General features: G+C 38.8%; 1 protein-coding gene across 2 annotated transcripts in view; it reads left to right on the top strand.

The window, feature by feature from the left end:
- Positions 1 to 3568: 3568 nt before the first annotated feature.
- The window catches only part of KIAA1958, a gene marked incomplete at both ends in the record, with an annotated part of 80263 nt that continues 71005 nt past the window's right edge, over positions 3569 to 12826 (top strand). For both annotated transcript variants that reach the window (XM_082656683.1, XM_082656682.1), the window contains one exon: positions 3569 to 4739. In XM_082656683.1, the coding sequence (XP_082512809.1) occupies positions 3569 to 4739 (1171 nt within the window). The remainder of the gene's footprint in view (positions 4740 to 12826) is intronic.

Raw genomic sequence — 12826 nt, 5'->3', positions numbered from 1 at the left:
CAAATCATAATACTTTTCATTTGAAAATTATTAATGCCGAAGAGTAGTTTTGTATTTATATCTGCTAGGAAGAGTACAACATGAAAAAGTTTCCCAACAAATTGGAAGTTGAGTGATGTTACTTTAGTTGATTGTGGACACTAATATGAGTATAGATACAAAGGCAAAGGGAAACTAAAATTACAAGGTGATACTTAGATATAAGATTTAGATAATTCATAATATGCTTATATTAACTGTATTTTTATTATGATAAAAATGAAAACAATTATAAACATTATGCCATAAAATTATAGACCTCCCAAGATTTATTTGTGGAATCCAGTCTGAGAAACCTAGAGTATAGTGCAAAGAAGATGAAGGATTCTGCTCTGAGGTTTCAAAAACCAGAGGTGAATGTATTATTTTTTGTGTATCAGTTAGTAGTTGAGTTCAGCTGTGTGTAATCAAATAGTTCAACAACAGTGGCTTAAGCAAGATCATGGGATTATCTTTCCCTTAAGTAACAAGGAATCTTAGGCAGTTCAGAGCTGATGCAGTGGCTCCATGATGTCAGCAAGCTCCTCTGGCTATTCTCTCCCATCCTTAAGTCCTTATTTCATGCTCCTAAGATGGCCTCTGCAGGCCCAGCCATCATATCCTTATTCCAGGCAGGAAGAAAGGGAAGGACAAAGGGAAAAAGGCGAAAACTGGGACAAGTCTGTGCTTCAAAGAGCTTTTGCAGAAGCCCCACCCAGTGACTTCCGTTTACATATTATTGGCCAGAATGGTGTCATAAGATTTCCCATTTCAAAGGAAGCTGGGAAATATGTTTTAGGTGAGCATATTGCTGCCCCAATAGATTGGGACTCTGTAATGAATAAGAGACAGTGGATACTGGGTAGGCAAACAGCAGTCTCTGCCATACCAACTAAACAGATATGTTAAGAAAGCTCAAAAAACAAACATCAGGGAATTCCTTGGTGGACCAGTGGTTAGGACTCTGTGCTTTCACTGCCGAGGGCTCAGGTTCGGTCGCTGGTTGGGGAACTAAGATCCCGCAAGCCGTGCGGCGCAGACAACACACACACAAACAAACATCAACACCCCCCACCCAGTCTTTCTGTTTTTCTGCATTTCTACTTTAAAGTTATATGAAAGGAATATAAATGAAGTAAGTTCCTAAATTGCTAGAGTACGAAGGAAACATAAAGATTATAGTCCTGTCATTTTAAGCTTAGAGATAATTAGTGGCTTGTCTGAGGCCACAGACAGGAGCTCCAGGATGAAAATTTAAAGTTCTTGACTCCCACACTAGTCCCTGTCCTTCTGATTTGTTGTGCTGCTTCATAAAATCTGGTTGTTCATGTATTACTCTGCTACATACACAAGACAGCCGTGTTTTGGTTACATCACTGGGGAGAAAAGCCTCTAATCCCTTGAATGATTACAATAAAAGTCTTAGGAGGAAATTTCTTGTTTCTTATTTGAGGGTCTTATATGTTTACTTTGTTAGTGTTGATGGTGCTGCCAGCATTTATAAATTCATTCATTCACTCTTCATTCATTTATTCAGCACCAGCAATAGATTATATGGTCTCAAGAGCAGGACCATATCTTATTAACTTCTGTATCCCTAAGTAGGTCCTCATTGATGAATGAAAAATTATATCATAGTCCCAGTCCTCAGGTAATCCTCAGTCAAGTCTGGGAAATGGGTAAGAATGTCCATTGATAACAGTACAGCAAAGGCCAAGTTTCTTGAGATAATGGAAGTACAGGAAGAAAATCTAAAATCTCTGAGACTGAAAGAGTATCTAGAAAGACATCAACAGGAGGTGGTCAGTCTTGAAGGGGTTTTCCAGGTGAAGAAAGAGGAAGGCTACATATCAAGCCAAAGAATGAGTTTTTAGAGGCCCAGTGGGGGTGAGAAACTGTTTAGAGAGGAGACAGGAAATATGGGAAAAGGCCATAGTAGTAGCAGAAAATGAGGGTCGGGATGTTGACTATAGCCGTGGCCGTATCACAGAGGCCATATCACACATGTTACAAAACATGTTAAAGGGTTTGAATTGACCAGACACTACTGTTGATGTACCATGGAGGCAGGGCAGAGAATGGAGGCTCTTATGCGCCCTTTTGCATGGTCACATGGCATTGCAGTTGGACCTTGGCACCTTAGTGCAGAACCCACTTCCAGCGAGGTACCTTTTGTCACCCACAGCTGCAGATGACCAGGGAACACACATCAAGATCTTTGTTCCTCTACAAGAATGGTACAGATGAACTGGTTTGCAGGGCAGAAATAGAGATACAAATATAGAGAACAAATGTATGGACACCAAGGGGGGAAAGTGGCGGGGGGTGGTAGTGGTGGTGGTGTGATGAACTGGGAGATTGGGATTGACATGTATACACTAATATGTATAAAATGGATAATTAATAACAACCTGGTGTATAAAAAAATAATAAAATTCAAAAATTCAAAAAAAAAAAGATCCTTGTTCCTTCCTCCCTAGTTCTTCCCAGGATGTCCCTTTTGACAGAGCCTTATTAAATCTTTCTAATCACATGTGGACTCCACGTGCCTCTTTACTCTTTTTGCTCATCATGTTGTCCTCACTCTTACCCAGTCAAGGACCCATAACAAGTATTCTTTTTGACCTCTTCCCAATAAGGAATGCTTCATTCCTCTGTGGTAGTTGATTATATACCAACTTGGGTGTTTAGGAACCTCAGATGGTGAAATACACCAGACGCATGTTTTTACCTCTAAATTGTGAGATAAAGGCAATGTCTCAGAAATTTCAGACAGCAAGGAGGTGGGGAGCCTGCTCCTAAGATTTGGTTAGGGTGCTGGCACCCGGCCTACCCATCCTTGCTTCTGGTCTACAGCCTGCCTGTGCCCCTGACCCCAGCAGGGGCCTCTAGTGGCTCCCCTCCCAGACTGTTTTCCCATCTCTGTTAAAAACTTTTCTTCCCCACTTCCCAGATACAGCCCCTCATTCTCTTCTTGGACTCCCAGTAGTGTCATTTGTTTTCTGGTGCCCAGCAGATTTCCCTTCTGTGACATCCATCCTAGAATGGATCTAAGCCTTTGGTGGCCCTGCCTCTAGTAATGAAGTTTATGGTAGCAGAAGGTGAAGTTAGAAGTTCATCCTCCTGGTTAATACAAATAATACACACATTTTATTATTACAGGGCTGACTGAACCTCTGTCTGTGTGACTTTGGAAGTAAAATGTACTATGAAAAAGCTCACCTCTTTTTTATTGCTTGTTTCTTTTTTTTTTTCTTTTACTTTTTTTTCTTATGTAGACATTATAACAATAAAGGAAATTAACAAAAAGTTTCTCAAGTCCCATAGCCATAAACCATCGATTGTTTTTACTTTTTTTCCTGTATTCTCTTCCAGTCTCTGCCCATATGCAGTGATATTAACTGGATACAGTTTTGAAGTACATTTTTTTAATGCCATATGATCATAGTTTAAGGAAATTGAAGTGATTGAGATATGGGAATATCTTGGGTAATAATAGCTTCTTATTCTGATTATTTTCCTTTAGGAAAGACACTGCTGATCCTGTAACATGGAGGATTGCCTTCATACCTCATCTGAGAATCTATCCAAATTGGTCAGCTGGGCCCACAGCCATGGGACCATTTGCAGCCTCATTCCAAACCTGAAACATTTGCTTTCGGAAGGTTCCCATGGGAATCTGACAGCAATGTGGGGCTGTAGTGCGGGCCATGCTTATCACTGGCCACTGACAGCTACTTGCAGAGCTGGCTCCCAAGAAAGGGTCTGTTTCCAGGATAACAGAAGTTTTAACTCTGATAGTCCCAGTATAATTGGAGTGCCCTCTGAGACACAAACTAGCCCCGTTGAAAGGTACCCTGGGAGACCAGTGAAAGCAAAGCTAGACTGTAATCGGACCAGAGACTCTTGTGACTTCTCTTATTGCAGTGAGCCCTCTGAACTGGATGAAGCTGTTGAAGAGTATGAAGATGAAAACACTCTGTTTGACATGGTTTGTGAATCTTCTGTTACAGATGAGGATAGTGACTTTGAACCCCAAACCCAAAGGCCTCAAAGCATTGCTCGAAAAAGGCCTGGAATAGTCCCATCTTCTCTCCATTCAAGCTCCCAAGCTCAGATGATTGATGAATGCAGCAGTGATGTGATCATTAAGAAAATCAAACAGGAGATTCCTGAAGATTATTATATTGTGGCGAATGCAGAGCTGACCGGAGGGGTAGATGGACCAGCCCTCTCATTGACGCAGATGGCAAAACCTAAGCCTCAGACTCATGCTGGTCCCTCCTGTATAGGGTCTGCTAAGCTGATTCCCCATGTAACATCTGCCATCAGCACAGAGCTAGACCCACATGGTATGTCTGCATCCCCCTCTGTGATGTCTAGACCAGTCGTCCAGAAGACTGGTAGGGTATCTTTGGCTTCACCAAACAGAGGACCCACTAGTGCCCATGGCACCAGCCAGCAGGTGGCCATACAGATGCCGGTGAGCACATCCCATCCTAACAAACAGATCAGCATCCCTTTGTCTGCCCTGCAGCTGCCTGGACAGGATGAGCAAGTTGCTTCTGAAGAGTTCCTGTCCCATCTGCCCAGCCAGGTCTCCTCCTGTGAGGTGGCCCTTTCTCCCTCAGTTAACACAGAGCCAGAAGTGAGCTCCAGTCAGCAGCAGCCCCCAGTTGCTCCGACCATAACCACTGAGGCCACGGCACAGTGCATACCAGGTATGGCACGTGAGGTGACAGAGTCCCTCATCCACGTACATCAGAGAATTCTGCGCCGTCAGCACTCCTAAAACCACTGGCTCAATTTGCTAGAATTTGGGCCTTTATTATTCTCAGAAAGATAGAAATAATGAAATACTATACATCCAGGTGATACAGTAAAGGAAATTCATCTGAAATAAGGCCATCTATCCAGTCGATGTACCTCAGGGCTGAGAGGACAGCTGTAGGATTGTGCTGTTGATATTGCATGGCTGTATTTAAGGTTTGTATCTGATCTTAAGCTGAATTTTTATAAGTAAAGTTATTTTTGAAAGTTTTTTTTAATGCTCTTGGTTACTGTTTTGAAGCCAAAATGATGTTGGTTTAGGCATACTTTGAAAATGGACCTGATGTTTTTTTCAGTATTATTTATTTGAACCAATTTAGCACTTTATTCATTTTAGTTGGTGTGGCAGTTTAAAACAAGTTTTTTTAAAAAGCAACAAATATATCTCAAAGAAGTATTTTATTTTTTCTCTCAAAATTTATAATAATCAGATAACTTGCATTTCTGGAATACATGGACCTAACTGGAATGGATTGAGAGGAGAAAGAAATAATTATATGAGGCCCCTATCTGTAATTCTAACATTCTAAATGTTCTGTAATTCTAACATTCAGTATTTATTTAATCTGGGCTATTATTAACCATCACTAGTATCTAATTTCAAAATATTTTCATCACCCCAGAAAGAAACCCCATACCCATTAGCAGTAATTCTTTCTCTCCTCCCAGCCCCAGTCAACCACTAATCTACTTTCTGTCTCTATGGATCTGCCTGTTGTGCACATTTCATATAAATAGACTCTTATTTTGTGGCCTTTTGTGATGGCCTTCTTGTACTTAGCATAATTTTTTTAAGGTTAATCTGTGTGGTAGCGTCTATCAGTGTTATTTTCCTTTCTATTTCATTGTATGAATAGACCACATTTTGTTTTTCCTTTATCAGCTGATGGATACTTAGGTTGTTTCCATTTTTTGGCTGTGGTAAATAATGCTGCTAATATCATTTATATACAAGTTTTTGTGTGGACATATATTTTCATTTCACTTGGGCAGCTACCTAGAGGTGGAATCACTGGGTCATATGGTAACTCTATGTTTGAGGAGCTGCCAAACGGTGTTCCAATGCAGCTTCACTGTTTTACAATCTCACCAACAATTTTAAAAGATTCCTATTTCACCGTATGCTCACCAACACTTGTTATTTTCCATTGAAAAAATTATCCTGCTGGGTGTGTGAAGTAGTAACTTGTTGTAGTTTTGATTTGTATTACCCTTATGACTATATATTTTTTAATGTGCTTATTGGCCATTTGTATATCTTTCTTTTGAGAAAAACCGATTCAGATCCTTTGCCCATTTTCTAGTTATGTTGTCGTTTTATTGGTGAGTTATAAGAGTTCTTTATAGATTCTGGTTGTAAGTCTTCTATTAAATACGATTTGTAAATATTCTGTCCCATTCCCTGGGCTGTCTCTCCTTCTTCCTTCCTTCCTTTCTAGTTTTAATTCAATCACTTAATCACAACATGGTCTTTGGCCAATATTCACATCATTAGACACAATATTATCTTTATTAGGCTTGTGAAAGTCTTTGTATTAAGACTCTAACTCTTGATACATATAGGGTATAAGTAGTACCTTTTCACTTAAATAGTTTTGAATTTGGTTTATTTATTTGTCCCCTTCCTCCCTTTTTTTTGTAAAATAGGAGACAGCCTGACAGAGTTTCTACATTCTCACTTAATTTATATTTGAGGGTAGAATTCAGAAATGTATTTTATAAAGTGGTCCAGTATAGCAAAACAGCTTAGTAAAACTATTGTTTGTATTGCATATCCTTCTAATAATTTACCCCTGCAAAAGTAAGTTGAAAGATTTCCTTGCATCTGCCTTGTGGATATTAGTCCACTAGTATGTGTATAGTAAATGAGACATTGAGGCTCAAACTGACTGTAATAGGAATTTCCTAAAGAATGATCCTGATGTTTTGATCCATTGTTCTGTGGAAGGATATTATATTGCTAAGATATTATTAGCTTTAGAGAAATACTATTTGGACTGGAAACATCAATGGACAAATAAAAATCTGATTGATACTTTTCTTTTATGAGAGATATATAAAGTTAACTTATAATTTACCTTTGTTCTGTAGAGCCCAAACTAGGCTCTGTGCTCTAAAAGTTTTATTTATTTATTTGCATATTTATTTATATTAGAATAAATTTATTTTAAACATAGGTTTTTTAAAAAAAATTTAGAATCCAGCACATCCAAATGTATGTGAATGAATATGTACAAATGGACCTTAAGTACTTAATATGTAAAGCATACTTAGGACTAAGCAAAGAAGAAAGGTTCTGAAAGAACTAGCTAAAAGCAACATCGGGTACTTTTAAAATGGATGTTGTGCAACCTTAAGTCTTTATCAAATCATTGTAGAAATACTGCATACCTTTGAATAATATTTTTAAAATAAATAATTTGACAAATGACTAGTCAGACAGAAACAAAGAGAAATTGTTCCACTTTGTTTAGTTTTACTGATGTCATTTAAATTCTATTTCCTGGCAGTTCCCTGGCGGTTCAGTGGTTAGGACTTGGTACTTTCACTGCTGTGGCCCCAGGTTCAATCCCTGGTCAGGGACCTAAGATCCCACAAGATGCGCAGTGCGGCCAAAAAAAATCTGTTTCCCTATTGGAAAACCGTTCTTATTTCTGTTTAGAACTAAACTCACAAAGTTAACAAATGTTAACAATGTGTGGATAAAATTATTAATTTTCATGTCAGCCCTATTACAATGCTCAACTCAAATCTTAGCAAACAGTCATGAGTAAAGAGGACATACATTATTAGAAGAATTATTGACTATCTCGCAGTGGTTTCAATTCCATTAATTTTTGAGATTTTTATGTAAATTTGGAGCATTTGTCATAAATTTAAATTTTTATTGCATCATGAGTTGGGTTTCTATGTGTATATTTCTTAAATATACACACAGCTTCTTTTATGATTTTGTGCAAGAACCCCCCATGTTTATTTGAAGTATAGTTGATTTACAATGTTGTGCTAATCTCTGCTATACAGCAAAGTGACTCAGTTATACACATGTATACATTCTTTTTTTATATTGTTTTCCATCATGTTTTATCACAGGATATTGAATATAGTTCCCTGTGCTATCCATTAGGACCTTGTTGTTTATCCATTCTGAATGTAATAGTTTGCATCTACCAACCCCAAACTCCCAGTCCATCCCTTTTCCTCCCCCCTCCCCCTTAGTAACCACAAATCTGTTCTCTATGTCTATGAGTCTGTTTCTGTTTTGTAGATAGGTTCATTTGTGCCATATTTTAGGTTCTACATGTAAGTGATATCGTATGGTATTTGTCTTTCTGACTTACTTCACTTAGTATGATAATCTCTAGTTGCTGTGAATGGCATTATTTCGTTCTTTTTTATGGCTGAGTAGTATTCCATTGTATTTATGTACCACATCTTCTTTATCCATTCATCTGTCGATGGACATTTAGGTTGTTTCCATGTTTTGGCTGTTGTGAATAGTGCTGCTGTGCATGTAGGGGTGCATGTATCTTTTTGAATTATAGTTTTGTCTGGATATATTACCAGAAGTGGGATTGCTGGATCATATGGTCATTCTATTTTTAGTTTTCTGAGGAACCTCCATACTGTTTTCCATAGTGGCTGTACCAACTTACATTCCCACCAACAGTGTAGGAGAACCCCTTTTATTAGTCAGCTTTTTTTCCCAGAAGTTTTATTGTAGCAAGCAATCAACTTTTGCTTTTCACATTTGTAATATATGTGTTTTCTTTTGAGAATCTACATCTTTATCTTTTTCTAATAGATTCATATGTGTTCTTTATATATTAGAAATATTAACTCATAGTCTATCATATATATTGGAAATACATATCCATGTATATTGGAAATACATTTTCCCACTTTACCATTAATTTTTTTATTAATTAATTAATTTTTTTGGCTGCATTGGATCTTTATTGCTGCACACGGGCTTTTTCTCTAGTTGCAGTGAGCAGGGGCTACTGTTTGTTGCAGTGTGTGGGCTTCTCATTTCGGTGGCTTCTCTTGTTGCAGAGCATGGACTCTAGAGCTCAGGCTCAGTAGTTGTGGTGCACGAGCCTAGTTGCTCTGCAGCATATGGAATCTTCCCGGACCAGGGCTCGAACCTGTGTCCCCTGCATTGGCAGGTGGATTCTTAACCACAGTGCCACCAGGGGAGTCCACCATTAATTTCTATATAATTTTGTTGATGGGATTTTTTGAGGTATGGATTTTCTTAATTTTTATGAAGGCTGTTTTTTCAACCTCTACCTACCTATCTATCTATCTGTCTACTTAGCTATCATCTCTTCTGCCTTTGGCATTTTGCTTAGGAATTCCTGTCTTGAATCAAATATATATTTTCCTATATTGTCTTCTGTTTTGTATTTTGTTTTTCTTTTCCTCTCCTCCCCTTCTGTCTCCTTTCTTTTTTTACCTTTAACTCTACAATCAGAATATATTTTAGGGTGGAACCTCACTTCATTATTTTTATAGGTAGTCAAATGTTCCAACATCACTTATTGAATAATTCCCATTGTACACTGAATTTATTTATGTATCTCATTTTTGTTTATAACTGGGTCTATTTCTAGATTTTCAGTTTTGGGTTTTTTTTAATCTCTTTATCTTTTTTTTCTAATTTTTACTAATTGATTATATTTTCTATAAAACAATGCATTCAGAGAAAAATGGATGTAGTCTAAAGCATTTAATAGAATACTTTTTGAAACCTACTCATGTAAAATTGAGTTCAGTGAGGTTTTAAAAATTAAGTTGCGTATTACTTCTAGTTATTTGGTCTGTGTTGACACAAATAAACAATGGTTTCTCTTGTCAGAAACAGAAGATCTGAGTTAAAATAAATGTATAAAGACAATTAACTGCGTTATAGTCGAAGGACACATCTTCAAATGAGCTTTTATCCAGGGTTCAAACAATGTCTATAGTTTCTCTCTTACCATGTCTCATCTCCGCTTCCTCTGTATTAGCTCCACCTATAGATACTTGATCCCTGCTTGGTCTCCGAGGCGGTTGCCAAGTGCTGCTGGGATTCATGCCTAGCAGTGGACAGAGCCTGTGCCACCGCCTCCCCACTAACCCCCGAATTAGTCCTTGAAGCATCAAGCTCATACCCTGGGAACTGTATTGAGACCATTCCTAAGTAGACCCCACAGCTGAGTGTTGGGGTCAGGTGGGAGTGTTCTTCCAGGGACATTCTGGATTCTAATCTTGAAAGAGGTAGCACACCAGAGACACCTACTACAATTTGTGTGGGGTGGGTTTTTGTTGCTGTTGTTTGTTTATTTGAGCATTTAGTTTTCTTTGTGTGGGCAGATAGAGGAGTTGTTTATATGTGTCATTCAAAGACTAGGTATACTAGAACAGTATTCTAATATAAGGGATAGAAATACGTATAAGTAAGCATATGCTTTTATGTCTGTATATATATGCATATGTATACATACATATACATGCATACATTATTTTATATATTTCCTTATCCTACAAGAAATATATGCCTCTTCTTACAAGGTGGAACAAGACTAAATTTGCTTTCTTAGCTACATCCTTTCCTGTACCTTCCTGCAGGAAGACCTGCAACATAAATTCTGAAAGGTAAGAGAGGCAAAATTAAAATTCAGGCTCAGTTAATACCATCATTTCCCTCGTTTTCATAAAGGGGTGCTCATCTGAGGATTGATATGGCAGGCAGTGCTGGGCACTGAGATAGTAGAGCTTGGCCACTCAGAGTCTGGGATCAGACATGCCTAGGTTGATTCCCAGCCCTACCTCCTACTGGCCTTGTGACCTTAGCTAAGTCATTTTATTTCTCTGAGACTCAGTTTCCTCATTTGAAAAGTAATAACATGTCTGTCTCACAGACATGTGAGACCAAATGCAAAGTATAGGTGAAGCAGTAAAGAGAGTACATGACATGTGATAAACATTCAGTAAATAATAGTTTCCACCATTATTAATATTTTCATTGTTATCATCATTGCTGCCATTATTAGACTGTGCTCAATACTCTTGAATAGTCAAGTATAATAGATTCTGATTTTATGCAGTAACATCTATTCATCTACTAAAATGGTCTGTGGACCGGTCTCACCTGGGAACTTATTAGGAATGCAGATTCTCAGGTCCCACCCCAGACCCACAGAATCAGAATTTGCATTTTAACAGGATCTCCAGGTGATCTGTTTGCACACTGAAGCTTGAGAAGCAGGGATTTAGGAAATGCAGTTTCCACATTAGAGGGCACATTGTTATTCCCTCTGGCTTCACTGTGACTTTGAATACTCTTCCCCTTTGAGAGAATTCCCTCCTTTGTATATCTGCACTTTCCCATTGGAGAGGCCAGAAACTCACTTTTCCAAGTTTATATTTCAGTGAGGGCACAATCTAGTGACCTGAAACTTTGCCAGTCAAATGCACTCACTCTAGACTCTAATCAGAAGTACCTAGGACTTCCCTGGAGATCCAGTGGTTGACTCCATGCTTCCAATGCAGGGGGCATGAGTTCGATCCCTGGTGGGGGAACTAAGATCCCACATGCTGGGAGCTTCCCTGGTGACGCAGTTGTTAGGAATCTGTCTGCCAATTCAGGGGACACGGGTTCGAGCCCTGGTCCGGGAAGATCCCACATGCTGCAGAGCAACTAAGCCCGTGTGCCACAACTACTGAGCCTGCGCTCTAGAGCCTGCGTGCCACAACTCCTGAAGCCTGTGCGCCTGGAGCCCGTGCTCCACAAGAGAAACCACTGCAATGAGAAGCCTGCGCACCACAACAAAGATTAGCCCCTGCTCAGCGCAACTAGAGAAAGCCCACGCGTAGCCAAAAATAAATTTTAAAAAAAGGAAAAAAAAGATCTCACATGCTGTGCGATGCAGCCGAAAAAAAAAAAAGGAAGAAGTACCTAGAAGGATCTGTTTTTGGTAAATACAGTCCAATTTCTAGAGGCAGCAGGACCAGTGTTCCACTGTTAGAAGCCCAAGCTGGAGTTTGGTGGCTGATTTGTCTCCAACAGTGCAAATCTGTGGCGTGGTCACCTCTAAACCTGGTTTCCTGGTGTTGTGGGAAATTGTGTGGCCTTTATTAAATTCTTTTCTTGCCTAAACTAGCTAGACTGGGCTTTCATTGTTTTAAACAAAGAAGCTGGAGGAATATAACCTCTGAACCCAGGAAAGGTGTTCACCTCTCCTAGATGTGGCATGAAAAATAAAATAATTTTCTTTTTATCACTAGGTTTATATTTTTAGCTAAAATAAATATCCCGTTGGTAAGTAACCACTAATACAACATGCCCTGTAGCGTGTGCTATCTTGCTATACAAACTGTAAGCAACTCTTAAGATGCTGAGGGGTAGAGATAGCTTCTCCTTGCCCTAAACCTTCTCTCTCTTCCCAGTGGGGGTTTTTGCTGAAATATGTCCATTGTGGGGAGTTCCACTGAACTGGGAATGAGAAGGAGGTACTTAGTACCTTTGTATTCAGCTATGGGCTTTAAGAGCAGTTTTGGAAAAATGAGAGAAAACACAGTTGGAGCTTCTTAACACAGTGTTGAGTATTTCTTAAAAGTTAATTTTGAATGATTAGTTTTCTCTTAGGTGTATTTTCTCTCATGTCATTTCACATGGTGCTACTATTTCCTGAAATGATCTATTTTATTTCTTTACTATTTCTCAGTTTGATCCCCTGAGACAGAGAGATTGATTGACCTTCAAAATCACCAGGAGGTAGCCCAAATATGGAGGATATTAGGAAATTGCACATTGACATTTCATATTGTCTCATATATTTTATTTCTTTCCTTCCTTTTTACCCTCCATTTCTTTTTCTCTTTGCATAATTTCACCCTTGAGTTGACATCAGTAGTGGGTGGTAAAAATGTGGAAAGTTTGGTAAGATCTGGTAAAAGGGAGTGAGCTTCATTTCATTAGGCCTCTTAGAAG

This window comes from Grampus griseus (assembly GCF_964374135.1).
Source record: "Grampus griseus genome assembly, chromosome: 6".
Taxonomy (NCBI): Eukaryota; Metazoa; Chordata; class Mammalia; order Artiodactyla; family Delphinidae; genus Grampus; species Grampus griseus.
The sequence above is the reverse complement of the archived record's forward strand: the minus strand, read 5'-3'. Positions and strand labels throughout refer to the sequence as shown.